Here is an 18,853-nt window from a genome sequence, read left to right as displayed (position 1 = left end):
CTTAGATGCAGAAAGAAAACTACAAATGCTGTAGTGTACAAGAAACAAAATTTCACTTTTTTTAGTCTTACAACATAAGCATAAAACTACTACAGCAGTTTTTTATTAGTGATAATCACTGTTTGCATATTGATTTTACTTGAATAAGATTGATTTCTTTTTTTAGTGCCAAATATTATCAATTTTTCTTTCCTGAGACATTGTTGAGAAAAATACTGGCATTTTCTGGCTAAATCAATGCTGCTACATTGCTCCCTATCCCTTCATTCTCAGTGTGGAAAAATATGTGTATTTTTAAATATTCTTACCTGGACAGCAGGAGTCGGTATAGAGATATTCTAGAAAGGAGAGGAAAGTGTCTTTGGAAACCCCATACACTGGAACCAGAATACTATTTGCTTCTAGATAATTACCATTAAACATAGCTGCCATTACCTCACAGCGAGCTACCAGAACTGCTCTGTGTGCTGGTACAGTTGCACCTGAAGGACGCAAGAGAAAAATTGATGATGAATTTATATACACAGTAAGATCTTGATATTAAAGATAATAATAATATTCTATTATCTTAGAATGCTTACACGCCACTTAGCACGATTAAAAGCAATTTTAGAGTGTTTAAAATTAACAATAGCCAATAGATAACTAATACCAAACAGGTATGTATGTGCATGCAGTTGTAGATTTGCGTACTGATTAGGAGGTTCAATCACACTATGAGTTTTTACACAAACATAATGGGCTCCCATGGTGCCATAGCATGCTTGTAAGCTAGAAAACTTAGAGCAACTCTCACTATTCAAGGATTAGTTTCAGAATAAAAATCCGTTTGCCTGAAAAAGACTAGAGTAATTACTAAATTGTAATAAAATTATCATGGTTGATGAATTAGGAAAAAAATCGTGGAAGACTCAGCATCCATTAAAAATAGGTCCACATTTTGTTAGTGGATAAGTATGTGTTTTTTTTTTTTAAATACATGTTGACTCATTTGCTGGTAACTTTTGTTCTGTGTAATACACAGTGGTGGTATGGTCTCACCAGCTTCCCACAGGGCCTCTCTCAGGAATGGGATACTGAGCTGAATTGTTTGTGTCATTAAACTCAACATGAGGATTCTGTTCTCATTGCAAAGATTTTTTTGTTTTTACTGCATATTAAACAGAACATCTAGAAAGAATCTGCTTGTCCACGCGTGCTTATTTTTGAGGGATTAATGTTTCATGTTTGGCTCTGAGACTTAAAGCTAAAATAATTAAACAATTGTCTAACCCTAAAAGGCCATTTCTGTATGAAGGGTGGGTGTGAACAAATTGAGAAAATCATTAGCATTTAAAACAATCTCATTCTTATTCTCACAGAAGTATGCATCTTTTTTTTTTTAAATCATTTTTGTTTTAAGGATGAAGGCATTTCATTTCCAGAACAAGTCATGAATGCTACTCCAGCATATTGTGCATCTGAGTACATTGTTCACAGACAAAAAAAAAGAGCTGGCTGAGCATGGACACTACCTTAAAGCATCCATACAGACAAGTTGAGCAAAAAAATGTTTTCCACCATGACAGGAAAGTGAATACATTTACTTAGTTTTGACTCCCATGCAGATGCACTGGAAAATACATTTGCCTCCCTTTTTTTTCCATTATTTTTTCAGGGAGGATAATTGCTGGAGATGTGGTGGAGCAGAGCTACTGTACCTTGTATTGTGAAGATGACATCCGCCAGGACAGGCGTATTAAAGAACAGCCTGAGAGAAGTATTGTACAACTGTTTTATCTGGTGAGAGCTGCCATCCCTCAAATTGTTTAGCTGCAAAATAAATTATTAATAAAAATCTGACAAGTATAGCTGAACGCAAAATAAATGACTACAAGACATGATTTATGGGGGGAGACTAAGCAGCAGCCTGTCGCTCTCAGCGTTATGCTCTCCTGCTAATCCCACCCAATGGCATCTCCTACATCTGCAACTCCACAACCCTTTATATCTTTCCAGTCCCTGTTCCAATTCATTTCTAGCCCTCATGCTTTTGAAGAAATGTGAAATAGAAGTAGCCTGAAGGTATGATGAAAGCCCCAGAAGAAAACTAACAAACAACCCTCCCCCCAACAAATAAACAAACAACAAACGAACAAAAAACAGCAGTTCAGGCGTATTACATTAAAAGCTTTCCAGACTTTTAAAATCCAACCCTATTAACTGTTTAGCTGTGGACATGTGTGACTGGCAAGCTACAACTGAGAAATCGGAAGCTTAAAACACTAGGTAACTTTTTGATCTGTGTATTATGTTATCTCAAGATGGTGCAAGATGATTTCCCATTTACACATCACAGAAATATTTTGTGCAAGTGCAAGTGTCAGGGAATCTATAAGCTCTACGTGTAAATAGCTGTTAAAACTAATTCTATATTATAAGTTTTTATTGACATGTAATGTGACATAGATAACATTTTACTGTGAAGTCACAGAATCACAGCATCACAGAATTTCTAGGTTGGAAGAGACCTCAAGATCATCGAGTCCAACCTCTGACCTAACACTAACAGTCCCCACTAAACCATATCCCTAAGCTCTACATCTAAACGTCTTTTAAAGACCTCCAGGGATGGTGACTCCACCACCTCCCTGGGCAGCCTGTTCCAGTGCCTAACAACCCTTTCGGTAAAGAAGTTCTTCCTAACATCTAACCTAAAACTCCCCTGGCGCAACTTTAGCCCATTCCCCCTCGTCCTGTCACCAGGCACGTGGGAGAACGGGCCAACCCCCACCTCGCTACAGCCTCCTTTAAGGTATCTGTAGAGAGCGATAAGGTCGCCCCTGAGCCTCCTTTTCTCCAGGCTGAACAAGCCCAGCTCCTTCAGCCGCTCCTCATAGGACTTGTTCTCCAGGCCCCTCACCAGCTTCGTCGCCCTTCTTTGGACCCGCTCAAGCACCTCGATGTCCTTCTTGTAGCGAGGGGCCCAAAACTGAACACAGTACTCGAGGTGCGGCCTCACCAGAGCCGAGTACAGGGGGACGATCACCTCCCTAGCCCTGCTGGTCACACTGTTTCTGATACAAGCCAGGATGCCGTTGGCCTTCTTGGCCACCTGAGCACACTGCTGGCTCATATTCAGCCGACTGTCCACCATCACTCCCAGGTCCTTCTCTGCCTGGCAGCTCTCCAGCCATTCCTCTCCCAGCCTGTAGTTCTGCTTGGGGTTATTGTGCCCCAGGTGCAGGACCCGGCACTTGGCCTTGTTGAACTTCATGCAGTTGACCTCAGCCCATCGGTGCAGCCTATCCAGATCCTCCTGCAGAGCCTTCCTACCCTTGAGCAGATCGACACACGCACCTAACTTGGTGTCATCTGCAAACTTACTGAGGGTGCACTCAATGCCATCATCCAGATCATTGATGAAGATGTTAAAGAGGACCGGCCCCAGCACCGAGCCCTGGGGGACGCCACTAGTGACTGGCCTCCAACTGGACTTGACTCCATTTACCACGACTCTTTGGGCCCGGCTATCCAGCCAGTTTCTAACCCAACGAAGCGTGCACCACTCCAAGCCAAGAGCAGCCAGTTTCTTGAGGAGAATGCTGTGGGAGACGGTGTCAAAAGCCTTGCTGAAGTCAAGGTAGACCACATCCACAGCCTTTCCCTCGTCCACCCAGCGTGTCACTTTGTCGTAGAAGGAGATCAGGTTCGTCAAGCAGGATCTGCCTTCCATAAACCCATGCTGACTGGGCCTGATCGCCTGCTTGCCCTGCAAGTGTTGCATGATGACTCAAGAGGATCTGCTCCATGAGCTTCCCTGGTACTGAGGTCAAACTGACAGGCCTATAGTTCCCCGGGTCTGCCCTCTGGCCCTTCTTGTAGATGGGCATCATGTTTTCTAGCTGCCAGTCAACCGGGACCTCCCCCGATAGCCAGGTCTGCTGATAAATGATGGATAAGGGCTTGGCCAGCTCCTCTGCCAGTTCTCTCAGTACCCTTGGGTGGATCCCATCCGGCCCCATCGACTTGTGCACATCCAAGTGCCGTAGCAGGTCACCAACCAGTTCTTCGTGGATGGTGAGGGCCACATCCTGCTCCCTGTCCCCTTCCACCAGCTCAGGGTACTGGGTATCCAGAGAACAACCGGTATTGCTGCTAAAGACTGAGGCAAAGAAGGCATTGAGCACCTCTGCCTTTTCCTCATCTCTAGTAACTAAGTTTCCCCCTGCATCCAGTAAAGGATGGAGATTCTCCTCAGTCCTCCTTTTTGTGTTGCATTTATAAAAACATTTTTTGTTATCTTTAACGGCAGTAGCCAGATTGAGCTCCAGATGAGCTTTGGCCTTCCTAATTTTGTCCCTGCACAGCCTCGCTACATCCTTATAGTCCTCCCTAGTGGCCTGTCCACTTTTCCAAAGATTATAAACCCTCTTTTTTCTCCTAAGCTCAAGCCACAGTTCTCTCTTGAGCCAGGCTGGTCTTCCCCGCTGGCTCATCTTTGGGCACATGGGGACAGACCGCTCCTGCGCCATTAGGATTTGCCTCTTGAAGAGCGCCCAGCCTTCCTGGACCCCTCTGCCCTTCAGAACCGCCTCCCAAGGAACTCCACCAACTAGTGTCCTGAGCAGCCTAAAGTCAGCCCTCCGAAAGTCCAATACAGTGGTTTTACTGGTTCCCTTCCTGGCCTCGCCAAGAATGGAGAACTCCACCGTTTCGTGGTCACTCTGCCCAAGACAGCTCCCGACAATCACATCCTCCACCAGTCCTTCTCTGTTTGTGAAGAGAAGGTCTAGCGGGGCACCACCCCTGGTAGGTTCACTAACCAGCTGCGTCAGGAAGCGATCTTCCACTTTCTCCAGAAACCTCCTAGACTGCTTTCTCTGGGCTGTGTTGTGCTTCCAGGATATGTCAGGGAAGTTGAAGTCCCCCACGAGTACAAGCGCTGAAGATTTCGCAACTTCTGTCAGCTGCCTGTAGAACTCCTCATCCGTCTCCTCATCCTGGTTCAGCGGTCTATAGCAGACCCCGACCAGGACACTAGCCTTGTTGTCCCTGCCGATCCTAACCCAAAGGGACTCGCTCTTGTCATTCCTAGCCTCGAGTTCTACAACCTCAAAAGACTCTCTAATATAGAGAGCCACACCGCCACCCCTTCTGTGCTGCCTGTCCCTTCTGAAGAGCCTATAGCCAGGCATCGCAGCACTCCAGTCATGAGAGTGGTCCCACCACGTCTCCATGATGGCAACCAAGTCGTAGCCTGCCTGCTGCACGATGGCTTCCAGCTCCTCCTGTTTGTTACCCATGCTGCGTGCATTGGTGTAGATGCACTTCAGCTGGGCCATTGCCTTATCTCCCGGCCTTGCCATTGTTCCCCCTGGCACAGCCCCAACAATCCTTGCTTCAGCCCCGTCGCCCTTCTTACCTAGTTTAAAGCCCTCTCAATGAGTAATCTTGTTAGGAGACCCACTTATGTGCTTTTTACTGATTGCATTCCACCAGCACATTACATCAGCATCTCTGTCTTTCTAAACCAGAGATAAATAGGTAAACACATATGAACAACCTACTGACAAAACAGTAAAAGAAAACATAAGCTAAAACTAAAGTAGTACAAAGCTGACAATGAAATCTTGTCTAGAGAAGAATTTTCTAAGAACGCAAGTAACTAATACTACCAGTTACCCCAAGAGGCTTAGGTGTACCTTCCCTGGAGTTTTCAGGATACATTTAACTTTCTCAAGCACATGTTCAGTTTTTTCAGAATCCTTCAACTTCTTTTTTATATCCTCTTCTAGTCGTTCCCACTGGCAAGCACCTGTCACAAAAACAGACAAAGTTGGCTTATAAATTAAGGCCCAGAACTTACCAGGCAGAGAAAAGTTCTTATCAATACCAAACACATCCTGCAGAAATTATATTTTTTACCAAGGTGTGCCCAGAAACTGGGAGATGTGATTCTGCTACAATCAAGCTTTCATGGTAAGCTGGAGATGACTTTTACAATAATATAGAATGCTTCACTATTTATTAGGCTTCTATGGCATCTGATCAACCAGCATCACTGGTTGCATTGCTTTGTAGGTGTCTGAATCGGAAAAGTTCCATGTCCAGTTACGCTGAATACTGGTAACTGAAAACAGAGCATGGTTTGCAGTGGAACTTCTTTCTTTCTTGTTTTCAGAGTCAAAACCACAATATGCTCTTAGGTCTCTCCATAGTTTTCTTTCAAAAACTAAGTTGGACAGAAATAAAAAACACTTCTTGTGATGACTTGTGAAGGCTCATAGTTGGCTTAGGCACAGATTCTGGCCCCAACTGTCAAAAATTTCTTTATGGTAAAGAAATAATATAACATTATTGCGAAATTGTAAATGCAAATCAGGTGACAGTAGCCAGATTGGGAAGGAAAAAAAAAAAAAAAGTTTATCCTCAAAGACTTTGCTGGGGTAAATCTCAAAGATGGGAGGCACTTCTTCAGTATCTCTCATCTGTGACCTACAGGGCCCTGCAGCAGGGAAGGTCCAAAGAGAGAAAAAAAACTCAGGATAAAGAACAGGTCAGCACTGCCCTCACAGCACTCTGCTTTACCAAATGTGGAAAACGCACCCAGAAGCTGAAAGGGCACCGAGACTCTGCAGCTCTAACAGCTCCTGCATAAGGATGGTAGGTGCCTGTAATCTTGTGAGCATGATGCCATGGTCCTAACAGGCTGAAATGATGACACTGTCTCATGGCCTGATCTCTTCTCAGCCTATGCCTTAAATGTCTTCAGAAGTCATTGCCATTGCTCAGATGTACCAAACTGCAAAGACTGAAGACAATTCTCTTCAGGTTGTGAGCTGTGACCTCGAGCAGAGTTTCACCCACCTCTGTGCAAAGCTGCTCACCCCTTCGGTTCCCATTAACAAAAATAAAAAAAATACATAGACATCAGCAAACGTTAATGGTAAATTAACAACACAAACAGATAAAGACACTGTACTTATCTTTCATGTGTTGAAATTCCAAGCATTATCTTCTACTTGAGCCACCAATAAATAAAATAATGGATCTATTCACACCAAAAAACAACTGCATCTGTTCTCCATGCTCAACACTCTGTTTGAAAGTACTAATGGGGAGATTTCCCAGGTTGAAAGCTGAATGAGCCTCCCTTGTACCTTTGTAAGCCTGTACTCAAGTCTCAGTCACTGAGGAAAGATCCTTTTCATGTGTTAAGCAGGTATGGATCTACATACATGGACTAAGCTCCCTTATACATGGAGTTCTAACAATATAATTATTTAGGTCTTTTTTATTACCATTAACATCAGAATGCATCAATGAAAAGCCTGCTAACTTGTTCCACATATAAAAAAAAGTCTATATTCTTATGCACTAACAGCTTGCAGAATATTTTATAACGGATAACAGGAACCTCTGAAAAAAAATACATATATAATATATTTCTCCTTCATCTGATGATTCCTAAGCAATATTTTAAAAGATAAATATATATATATATTTATTGGAGATGACTTTTACAATATATATATATATATATATTAGTTCAATATTAATATATAGCTAGGGTTAATTTAGTTTGGATGAGATCACTGCCTCGATTTCATTAGCAGCAAAGCATATGCAATATAGAGAAGTTCTCTGCACCGAAACCAGATGTCACTACTTTCTTTTGAATAGCACCATGTCCAGAAGAGAAAGAGCATGTAAGATTTACTTCAGTAACTCTGCATTCTTTTTAACATGTTTGGAGCATGCGGACATTTAAAGTACTTTCAAAGCCCGAACCCTGCAGCTATCATGAGTTCTCTATTTTGTTGGCAAAGCTTTGAAACATCATTGATGTTAGCTTATGGCTGTAGATAAGTAAAGTATCATGCTGAATAGATCTGGAGTGACAGACAATTTATTTTTTAATGGAAATATGTGGAGAGCTTCTCTCCAACAAGCATTGCTCCTCAGAGCCAGGCAGGTGTAGCGATGTGGCACAGCGCATGCGTGCCAAACTCAGCCTAGAGATGGCCCTTGCTTTAGTGCACGTGCTCCCAAGCAAGGCATGTGCCACGGCAGAAATAGGCAGCCAGGTACCTGAGTAGATGAAGTGCAGGATGTCCAACAGACAGGAGCAGAAGACAGAGTCCTTAACAATCACCCTGGCTGGGGGGCTGGGTTCTGCAGAGCCACGAGGAACTGGGAGCTCGGCCCCGGTGTCCACCGCAAAGAGGCTCTGCGCTGTCCGCACAACGGAGGAGTCGTGGACATCTGCGGGGCTCTTCACGTTGAAGAGCAGCATGAAGACCTGGCTCACGGAGCACAGGATGACCTTGTGAGCCTCCATCACCTTGCTGAAGTCTTCTGAGTAAAAGGCCACATCCGTGCACTGGCAGCAGAACAGCAAGTTGTGCAGGTCAGAGTCGTAATGCGAGGCCTCGCCTTTTAAGATCGGCAATTTTTCTGCAAAAGTTAAGGAGCTGGTCTGTAAAACTAAAGCAATTATTAACTGTAGAACACTTATTTTTCCAGAAATCTGATCAAATCAAGGCCAATTTTTGGAAAAAAAAATATATTTGATGCAGTTCGCATACGCCTAGTGAAATACTCCTAAAATGGAAATATTTAGTAGAACTTGTTTAGCAAAGCATGTCTACCAACTTACAAAACCTTTTAAGGCACTTATGACTGAAATAAATATTGGCTGTGAGTCTCAAAGCTACAGGATCTGAGTGTATTTTCTTGTACATGCAAGACAAGACATATTTAGAAGCATATTTAGCTACAAATTTAGAAGCAAAATCTTGTCAATAATCCTTTCTCTGGATATGTGCATCAGGTGCTTGGACATCACATGCAGGAGGAACTCAAGTATTTTTCCTTTAAGGAAAATAGGAATTTTACTTGTTGATATTGTAGAACAATAAAGCCTTAAGTAATGACTTCCTTTTCTAATTTGTATGTTCATCTTTTACTAGTTTGTACACCATAAAATGCACCAGAAAATGACTCTTATTATTTGTGTCTGAAACAAATTAGAAGCCGATTGCAATGTTACATGTCGCTACACAATTCTCCCTATATTAATTAAACTACACTAAGAGACAATGCAACCCAAGCATCATAACCAGTATAGCTGATGACAGATAACACCGCTCTGAATAATTACGACAAAGCATTAATTGCATAAAGAACACCACAGACATAGCAGACAATACAGCAGAGACCAGACATCAGCGAGCACCTGGCTGTTCAAGCTGAGGGGGTTGCACTCGATGGCGCTTCTGGTTCTTTTTTCTTTTCTTCATTTTTTCAGATGACTTCTGATTCAAACTTTGGATCATAAAATATTCCAGCTAAAATATAAAATACAATTTTAACAAATCTTTTTAATTTAAGAACATATTATCCACGAATCTATGAACAATGAGTGGACCCGACATGCAGGGCTGAAGCTACTGCCATTAGGAAGGGCCAACCAGGTTATCAATGTTCTGGCGCTTCCTTATCAGAAGATACCAAATGTGATTGAAATCAGCGTAATTTAAAAGACTATTTATTCACATGGTGATGGTTATCTCTCCTGTGTTTCATCTTCTCAAAAATGACAGGCACAAAGATATTCAGCTTATCAACTTTAGTAGATGCTAATTACACAATTACAGAGAGGAATAAGACTAATGATCTTTCCATCACTAGCACCTGTCTAATGATCACGAGCTCTTCAGCTTGCAATCCACACAACGCTATAGTGCCTTCTGGAAAAGCCACGTTAAAATATCACCTGTGTGAGCACAGCATTTTACTACAAGAGACAGCAAGCATGATCACTGCAATAAAAATGTACCTCAGGTGGAATGATTAATTTAAAATGAGCAAAGAGGCATTAATGGTGGTATGGTTCTAGTTGTAATGGAGGTGTTAAACACCTTCAGCACCCAATGCATTCCAGTAGCATGCACAGTGCTTTATGAATACTAGAAGAATATTCTGCTTGGATGAGATGTTGTGAGGATTCCTTCGTTTTAGTTGGGAATGAATGGATCCAATAAAAACTGGCTACCTTGTGCCAGATATTTCAAGTTGCTATCAAATCCCATGGAAGCACACTGCACTTATACATCAGGGACAGCTGTCAAACCATGTGAAATTACTGGGCTAAAAGAACTACGTTTTTTTTCTTCAAATCCAGATGCTACCAGGGAAGTAAATAAAAGGTTCAAAAAAAACCCCGATGTTGCATAAGGTTGAAAATGAAATGCAAATGTGAAACAATTGTATGGAGAAGTCTGAAAGACTGTGGTTTGAAACTGTTCTGTGGACCTCCCTGCCTGCAGGGGAGAGAAAAAATAAAGTGCTAATTAAAGATGAAATATTTTTAACAAGCTTTTGAGCTTCTGCCTTGTTTGACTTTACTGCAACTGACCCCAGGTTCTGCTCAGGATTACCGACAGTGCCATGACTGTTTGCTGAGAGACCACAAGAATATGCTGAAAAATCGGTCACTTCAGCAATCTTATTGTCCTCATTTCATGAGCAGGACAACAGAGGGATTGAGCAATTACAGTAAAACTTAAAAAAGCGACGAGAACGTGACAGAATAACAGTTGGAAGGGACCTGCGGAGGCCACCCACTCAAACCACCAGCTTCAAGCAGGTCTCCTCTTTCAAACCCACACATCAGGTTGTCAAAGGTGCCTTGTCCAGCTGGGGTCTATCACACTTGAGCAGGAAAAAAGCACCAGAAGTGTGTGGGGAGTCCCTGCAGCGTGCACCACGGCCTCCCCCGTTTCTCCAGCAGGCAGTTACAGCTGGGCTGTTGGGCCCATTAGGCCCATCAGGCCTGCTCCGTGCCATGCTGGGAGCCCTGCGGCCCCTCACTTACCACACCCCCAAAATACTTCTGGATATAGAAGTCGTTAAGGGCGTGCAGCTCAAGGTAAGTAGCTCCAAACTCCTTAGCAAGCTGGAGCCCTTCGGAGGTGGTAACACAGCTCCCCCGGTCCGAGGTGCACAGCGGGCAGGTACAGGGCACTGTGGACAAAACAAGGGTGCGTGTAAGGCGTTTTGGTCCAACCACCCAGACTACCCATCTCCCTAAACAGCTGTAAGGATGTTCTGCTCAGAAAATAAAAAACAGTCAAGCACAGCAATTTTCTGGTAAGAAATCTGCAATCACATCAACATGAACAACTTCTTCTAGTCCATTCAAGATACCAGCCGCTATTCAAAACTCAGTTTATCCTACATTAACATTATTTTAAATACCATTTGGATTCTATTTAAATTCAATTCGAGGCAGAAGAGTTGAGCAGGACTTTCAGGACGCTGGTTTGGGGTTGGTACATGCACCATGGGTTGCTGCCACCCTCCAGCCTGCCATACTGCGGCCTCTCCATGCACTCCAGGCATGGAAAGGAAAAACTTCCACCAACAGTCCTGTCTGCCATGAGCACGCACATACAGCAGAGTATGATTTATTTTCAGGTTTTACATAATTCTTTATGCCATAGTAGCTATTTTTTAAGACTATGCTGTTACTGATAGAAATCTGTTAGCCACCTGGGCTTGGCTTTGCCTAACGCCAGCAAGAACTGCCTGCAAAAACGTGCTCCCAGATATGCCGTACATGCTCTACACTTGTTCCCACTGCTCTGGCCCACGGGCAACATGCGTTAACATCGCTGTTTTTATTTCTGTTGGCAGCAGCACTTGCTACTACAAAGGATTAAAATCTTAGTAATGAGTATGAGCAAGCCATCGGCCCGCACGTACCTCCCCCAAACAAAGGGGTGCAGTGCGAGCCCCAGCAGCCGGGTCATGACCCAGGCAGTGGCTGGGAGCCCTGGCCTCTCCCCTGGCAGGGAGGCAGGCAGAGGGAGGCTGGGGAAGACAGCAAGTGCAGGGAAGGGAAAGAAATGGGGAAGCCCAGGGTTAGTTCAATGAAACGTTACCTCTGGGACGGCAGATTTATTGCCCTTGTGTAAATCACAGCATAAAAGCATTTTGTCGCTGTTGGTGACTTACTAAACGAAATAATAAAATAAATAAAATAAAATAAAATAAAATAAAATAATAAAATAAAATAAAATGAAATGAAATGAAATGAAATGAAATGAAATGAAATGAAATGAAATGAAATGAAATGAAATGAAATGAAATGAAATGAAATGAAATAAAATAAAATAAAATAAAATAAAATAAAATAAAATAAAATAAAATAAAATAAAATAAAATAAAATAAAATAAAATAAAATAAAATAAAGGGAAAGAAGGGAAAGGCAAAGAAGTTAAAGGCAAAGAAAAGAAAGGGAAAGAAAAGAAAGGGAAAGGAGGGAAAGATTTAATTCTTACAGCGTTCTTTAACAACCCCATCTCAATCACTGAGCAAAACGGGACGTAAATAGATGCTGGCAAAACTGAACATTATGTCCACAGAAGATATATGTCATACTGCTTAATATTTATTTATATTTCACAAAGCAAATGACTATAGATACGTTCATAAACCACATCTCTTACTCTTAGCTGGAGAAATGCTCAGAAACATTGCTTTCAGTCAAACTCTTAAAGTAAAACCAGGTCACAAGCTTGGCACTCATTGTCTTGGAAAGAAAACATGTAAGAAAATCAAACCCCATGACTAAACAGACTATGAAAACCAGCAAAAGCACAATGCAAAACACCTGGAAATAGAGAATGAAGTTTATGTGGTTATTCTGTTGGTATCTATGCTATTTTTTTTCTACTTTACTTCAGGATGTAAGCAGACAAAAGCTACTCATGTCTACCCAAACTGTACACATCTTCTTACCAGTGTTGCCCCAGTCAGCTGCAGGACACCAAGGTATCAATCCACACCCGTGTGACTGTGGTTTCCCTAAGCGTGACACAGCAGCACCTCCCTGCTAGCTACACATCAGTGTGCTCTGCCCTTGTCGTGGGTCTCCTGCGCAGCCCGTGCGGTACCAAAGGGCTGTCTCTCTGCTCCTCTGATGACACCCTAGAGGATGCAGAGGCTTTTTCCACCACCTCAGGCTGCAGGCTGATGCACTGAGTTTTAATGCTGGAGATATGTGGAACCTGCAATATGGCTAGAGAGAGCTCACAGCTACAGAGCTCGTCTCGTACACTCAAATTTATGTCTCTTTAATCCTAAACCTCTGATGACTCCACAAGAAGAGTCGTTGCAGAGGTCAAAGCAGGATAGGATGCCTTTTGTCATCAGGATTAATTAACCATAAGGGTTCTTGCCCACATGCCAGCCTGCAGAACCACAATACATGAGCACATTACTGTCATTCTGACAGATTAATTGTTCTGTTAACAACCTGGAAAAACAATCAGCTTCTACTGAAATTACTACATGTCGAACTTCCAAGTGGCATTTTAACTATTGCTTCAGAAGATCGGATACTTACGGTTTTTTCTTGCACCGATAGCAGAAATTATTACCGGAATTGAACAGTGGTTTAATGCCTTTTTTATCATTGGGACATAACTGTCTTTTATTTCTTGAAACAAGGTCTTGTCATTGACAGAGTATTTAATCACAATAATATCAGCTCCTCCAATAAGACTGCGAGAGGTGTACCAGTCACTGTCAAATATATCCTAAACAGGGAAAAAAAAAAAAAAAAAAAAGAAAAAAAAAGTCAAGAATCCCTTGTCTATAAATCAAAAGATTAGCTATTCAATATAATTTAATGCAAAACCTTACAGGCATGCTTTTAACTGATAGTCTAATATCTCATTTGAAGACATGCAACAAAGACCAGAATTGATGCTCTGTAATTCTGTTGTTTGCAAAACAAGTTATTCAGATAGTATTTATCTAGGGATATAATTTGCAGAAAGAAACACTGCTGTTTAAAATACTTAACTTTCATATGTTTCTATTAAGGAAATAAAAGTGGTAAAAATTTTGTAGCAATTCATATAAAACCATTATTTATAATAATATTTTAGGTAGAGGGTTACACAGAACAATAGTTTTTACTTATGAACCTTTAGATACAGCTTTTATCACTTGAGTGTAATTTTTATCTGCTTCACAGAAGCTTCCAAGCAGAAACAAGTGCTAGTGTCTTCAATACAAGGACTTATGTGACATAACTAACCTTCCTTTTTCAATTTCTCATTCAGTTTTTCATTACCGTGGGCTGTAAGAGTAAGATTTAAACTCTAAAATTAATTTGCATCCAATTAAATTACAACTGTGCTGCATCTACACATAATGTTGGTTGATACTCATATAGTCATTTGCATGACATCTCCAATTTCAGAATTTCTCCTTTACCAAATACTAGCTCAGAAATAGCAATGGCTTTGCACATCTGCTCAATTGAAAACTCTTGACAGAAATCTGGAAATTTTCCAGAGAACTAAATATCAATTCAAAAATCTAAAATAGTATAACCTTTCAGAACAGTACTATACAGCATGAAGTAAAGCTAACATAAAATATGATCTTGAAAAAAAAAAAAAAAAAAAAGGAAACGAGCAATGATGAAATGCAGAAGATGTGGAAGAGAGGAGGAAATAGTCATAAAAGAAGAGACAAAAGAACAGGACTCAAAGTTTGGGTTGGGTGAAGGGAAATCAATGGGATCACTCCGAAAGAGTCACTGTTTCAAATCTGTGCTGAATGAGCTGTATTACACTTAAGTACAAGAGAAGTAGGAACTTGCTGGAAGTCTATCAATTGGCAAATATTTGCCTAGACTGTCAGCGCACATCCTACACAATTCAGAGCTTTTCTCTACACATAATTAAGCCGAGAAATAAACTCAAAGCCTAATAGGTGTTCCCATTAATTTCTTTAGTAGGTGTCCTTGTTCTGGAATAAGAGAACCACAGACAATTTACAAGTTATAAAGAATAGCTATAGTATAATGATTCACCATGCTGGCATGAGCTTTAAAAGTCATGCTGTTGGTGGATTTTACTCAAGTCAACTGTTAGAGATTATTATAATCCCAGGCTAAGGAAAACTTTCACCATGGTTTAACAAAATTCTGTTCTGTTCTGTTCTGTTCTATTCTATTCTATTCTATTCTATTCTATTCTATTCTATTCTATTCTATTCTATTCTATTCTATTCTATTCTATTCTATTCTATTCTATTCTACGCCCTCCCCTCCCATCCCATCCTGTCCTACTCTAAAATAACCTGGCTGTGCTAATCCAGCTTTGTATCAGCTTCAGTCCTGATTCACTTAACAGAATCCCAGAATGGTTTGGGTTGGAAGAGACCTCTATCCCACCCAATTTCCAGCCCCCTGCCATGGGCAGGGACACTTCCCCCAGCCCAGGCTGCCCCCAGCCCCATCCAGCCTGGCCTTGGGCACTGCCAGGGCTGGGACAGCCACAGCTCCTCTGGGCAGCCTGTGCTGGTGCCTCACCCCTCTCAGAGGGAAAAAGTTCTTCCTTATAGCTAATCTAAATCTACCCTCTTTCAATTGGTGATGGTTAGCTTCCTTTACATGACTATTTCATAGCGTAGTCTCATCAGAGGGCTCGAACTATGTGTTTCATCTTTTTCTCACTGGCTGTTCCTAGGCACCAGCAAAAGTTCAAACCTTAGCCCAGCCAAACCAAAAACATTCAAATCTGTAGCCAGAACACACTTGCTTCATAGTGAATTTATAAAGCTAATGCAGTAACACAAGTTTAGTACCTGTAGCAGTGAGACTACCAGGTACAGTGCTTTAAGACAGCCAGCTAGATGGGCATTCACAGCACCTCATCACCATACTGCCAGGAAAAAATCGAGAACATTCAAGGGGCAGCTCTAATATTTTTTAGCTGATGAAGATCTCCACATAAATATTTTGGTAGGGTTGCATACATTTACCACGTGAAAGGTTTAACGAAAAATAAAATACAATCCAAAAATAAATATAAAACGTTTAGTTGTTGTATGACAGAAGACAGAAAGCATGCCTGTTGCTTTTCAGTTTCCTTCTGTCTGCTTGTGTTGAAGCTCAGGTTTGCACATTTCTATCACTAAGATGTTGGGGATCAGTAACACCACCGGGGACTAGAGCAAAGATGCACAAATATACAAAAACTCTGCAACAAGCGAATGCATTCCTAATAAAAAATACTTGTGGAAACTTCATACTGGATGTAATATGCAATATTTACATGTTGTCATATGTCTGTATATGGTTTGTGCAGCTGCCTCCATTACAGAGTTAAACCTCCAATGGACTTTGACACCATTTCATGCCACAAAGAAAGATTTTGGGAAGATTGTTGAGGTTTTGGTGAATATGAACTCAGCATGCCCAAAGGAAAGAACCACCTCTAACCCTAGTGCTTAACTGGGCATCAGCCCTAGTGGCAGCTCTGGACACGACACAATCTAACACACAGGGGCACACTGCTCCAGCCTCAGCTCTCATCCCAGCTCTCCAAAGAGAGCATCATCCTGTAAAAGACCATTCTTGAACACCCTCCAAGCTCTAATCCCAACTAGTGGCATCTCTGGGGCTCTTCCCGATCCCATCAGAGCACATTGTAGAAGACTTGTGTTTGACTGCAAGCTTGTGGAGATTACACAACAGTGGTGAAAAGGTCAGTATGATACAGCAAGAAAATATGTATGAAATATGTATCATTTTTCCTGTTGAAAATGATACTAAAAGCATATTTTTTACAACAAAACAACAACAAGAAAGCTTAGCCATTAGCTTACAGGTAATGCACTAGGTGCCCTTTTTGTTCCCTGCCACATCTCCAGCTCTGCACGTGTGTGGAAACTTGGTGAAACCCTTACTGAAAATAACTGCATGGGTGCATAAATACACGTCTTTGTTGAACTGCTAGGGAAAAAAGTCTCATGGGCTCTCAAGAGCAGACTGCAGCAGGTTTGTGGGTCCGTGGTTTCCTCCACTACCCCCTGCCAGCACTGTGTGTCTCTGCTAATACTAAAAAGGATTTTGGTGATGTTGACAGAGCTGTGGGGTTGGAGTGCACCTTCCCAGGATGAGAGCCAGTGTGCAGCATATCAAAGAAGCTAGAACAATGTTGGATGCGCCCATCCAAAGCATCACAACACCCCATCTGTATCACCCTCCTGCCGTTTCCCTAAGCTCTCCCGCACACCCAAAGTCTGTTCTTCAGGATGGATGTTACTGTCACAAACACGGAGCAGAAAGGCACGTTCCCAGAGGCCTCATGGCAATTATTTCATTTTGCATCAAATGTAGAGTAGACCATTCAGATTACTGCTCCCATGGTGGGAAAGTTCTTCAGAAACATCTCTGACAAAATGTTGTTCTCCCAATACATCACTTGAGACAGAGCATCTGGAGCCTTAGCCATGTTAAGCACTCCTTGATTATCATTTTTAGGAAAGTTTTCCTGCAGAAATGGCGGAAGAATTCCCTCAGATAATGAGCTGTTCAGATGCAGGAGTGACCTCAATTCCAGGCTCCAGCTATGCCATTTGCATTGCAGCTACTTCTCATCACACTTCCTGCTCTTGGCACAGTCCACTTCCCAAGACAGCCGCTGACAAAGAGAATAAGTGCATAGCTGGCGTTATGGTAATATGACCTTATTAGTTACAATTGTAGTTCTGTTGCTGTTCCTCTCAGGACTTCCTAGAAAAGAAGCTGCATTCTCCCCTTACCTGTCTCTGCTACACACCTCTCTCATAAGGAACCCTTCCCACTAGTAAATCTTTCTTGTCAAGCAGCAAAGTCGAAAACCAAGCCTTCAGGGGCAACGAACATGGTTTTCCTGCGGATCACATGGTCCCCTTAGAGGACAATAGCTGCTTTGTGAAAAAAAACAATGTATGAATGCCTTTAGGGAGCCAGCAGCGTCCTGCTGCCCACTGAGCCCAGCACCCTGCCCACCACAGCACCAGCACCAGGGAAGGGCAGCCCCTCTCTCCCCAAGCCCCCCAGCACCCGCCGGGTGCACCATGGCTGTTGGGGGGTTTGCCCCAGTGCAGGACTTTCCCAGGACTTGCTCCCCCAACCTAGGTCTGAATCTCTCTAATATCGTTACAGCACTGCTCCAGGTGAGAGGAAAGATCAGCAGAGGTAACACAGCTAAGTTTATTGCCCTTACCACAGTGCCGCTCATCCTGCCATTTATTTTCCAACATCACAATTAAATGAATCAAAATATGAATTGCTGTTTCTATGCTATGCTTCATTCTGAAGTTGAAGATTTACTTGCCATCAGATATTACAGACTTGGTCCACACTTGTTCTGCAGTTTTCACCTGTACACATGCAGGAGCACAACAAAACTCAGCATAAAGTGCCTGAAGTTGCAAAGTACACACAAGCTGATAAAACAGCAACTCACTTCCCAGGACTGTCAAATCTGACACATTCATAGCTTGCCAGGTAAAGCAACCTTTTCTAGAGGAAACCTTAAACTACTCTTGCAAACTACTCCTTTCAAGTCGCTAGCTCCCATACTGAGTTTTATAAAAAAAAAATAAATTATAAAAAAGTTTGACTTTCTAGTTCGATACGCATTAAGAGATCACAACTTGAGCATGTGTTAGCAACCAAGTGTGCATTAAAGTCACAATATGTAGCTTGGGTGTTAACACACTTAGGTTTTCTTTAGTTCTTCATACCTCTGCTCATGCCAGGTCTTTTTTTTTTTTTTTTTTTTTTTTTTTTTTGTCAAAGTTTGTTCCAGCCATGCGAACCACCAGGGAATTGGTCCTGTGTATCTGTCCCCTGCACACGGCAGGTATCAGCATGCAGCTTCCCAAACACAGCGTGGGACACAGCAGGCCACAGTGATAAATACATGGGGTTTGACGCATGGAGGTCGGTGTGGTTTCGGAAACAGTGGCACTGTGCTCACAGATTTCAACACGAATGATGCACCTCGATCT

The 18,853-nt window shown here is 42.2% G+C and overlaps 1 protein-coding gene across 5 annotated transcripts in view; it reads right to left on the bottom strand.

The window, feature by feature from the left end:
• RHOBTB3 (Rho related BTB domain containing 3) overlaps positions 1-18,853 on the bottom strand; it is a 31,066-nt gene that overhangs the window by 8,553 nt on the left and 3,660 nt on the right. For 3 of the 5 annotated variants that reach the window (XM_072031199.1, XM_072031197.1, XM_038171058.2), the window contains exons 3-9: positions 13,398-13,590; positions 10,862-11,010; positions 9,221-9,332; positions 8,074-8,439; positions 5,685-5,797; positions 1,701-1,812; positions 309-482 (exon numbers count right to left, since the gene is read on the bottom strand). In XM_072031199.1, the coding sequence (XP_071887300.1) occupies positions 309-482; positions 1,701-1,812; positions 5,685-5,797; positions 8,074-8,439; positions 9,221-9,332; positions 10,862-11,010; positions 13,398-13,590 (1,219 nt within the window). The remainder of the gene's footprint in view (positions 1-308; positions 483-1,700; positions 1,813-5,684; positions 5,798-8,073; positions 8,440-9,220; positions 9,333-10,861; positions 11,011-13,397; positions 13,591-18,853) is intronic. The other 2 variants (XM_072031198.1, XM_072031200.1) reach the window with 2 other exon arrangements.

The sequence above is a fragment of the Anas platyrhynchos genome, chromosome Z (genome assembly GCF_047663525.1).
Source record: "Anas platyrhynchos isolate ZD024472 breed Pekin duck chromosome Z, IASCAAS_PekinDuck_T2T, whole genome shotgun sequence".
Classification (NCBI taxonomy): Eukaryota; Metazoa; Chordata; class Aves; order Anseriformes; family Anatidae; genus Anas; species Anas platyrhynchos.
Note: the sequence above shows the minus strand (reverse complement) of the source record. Positions and strands in the feature narration are given on the sequence as shown.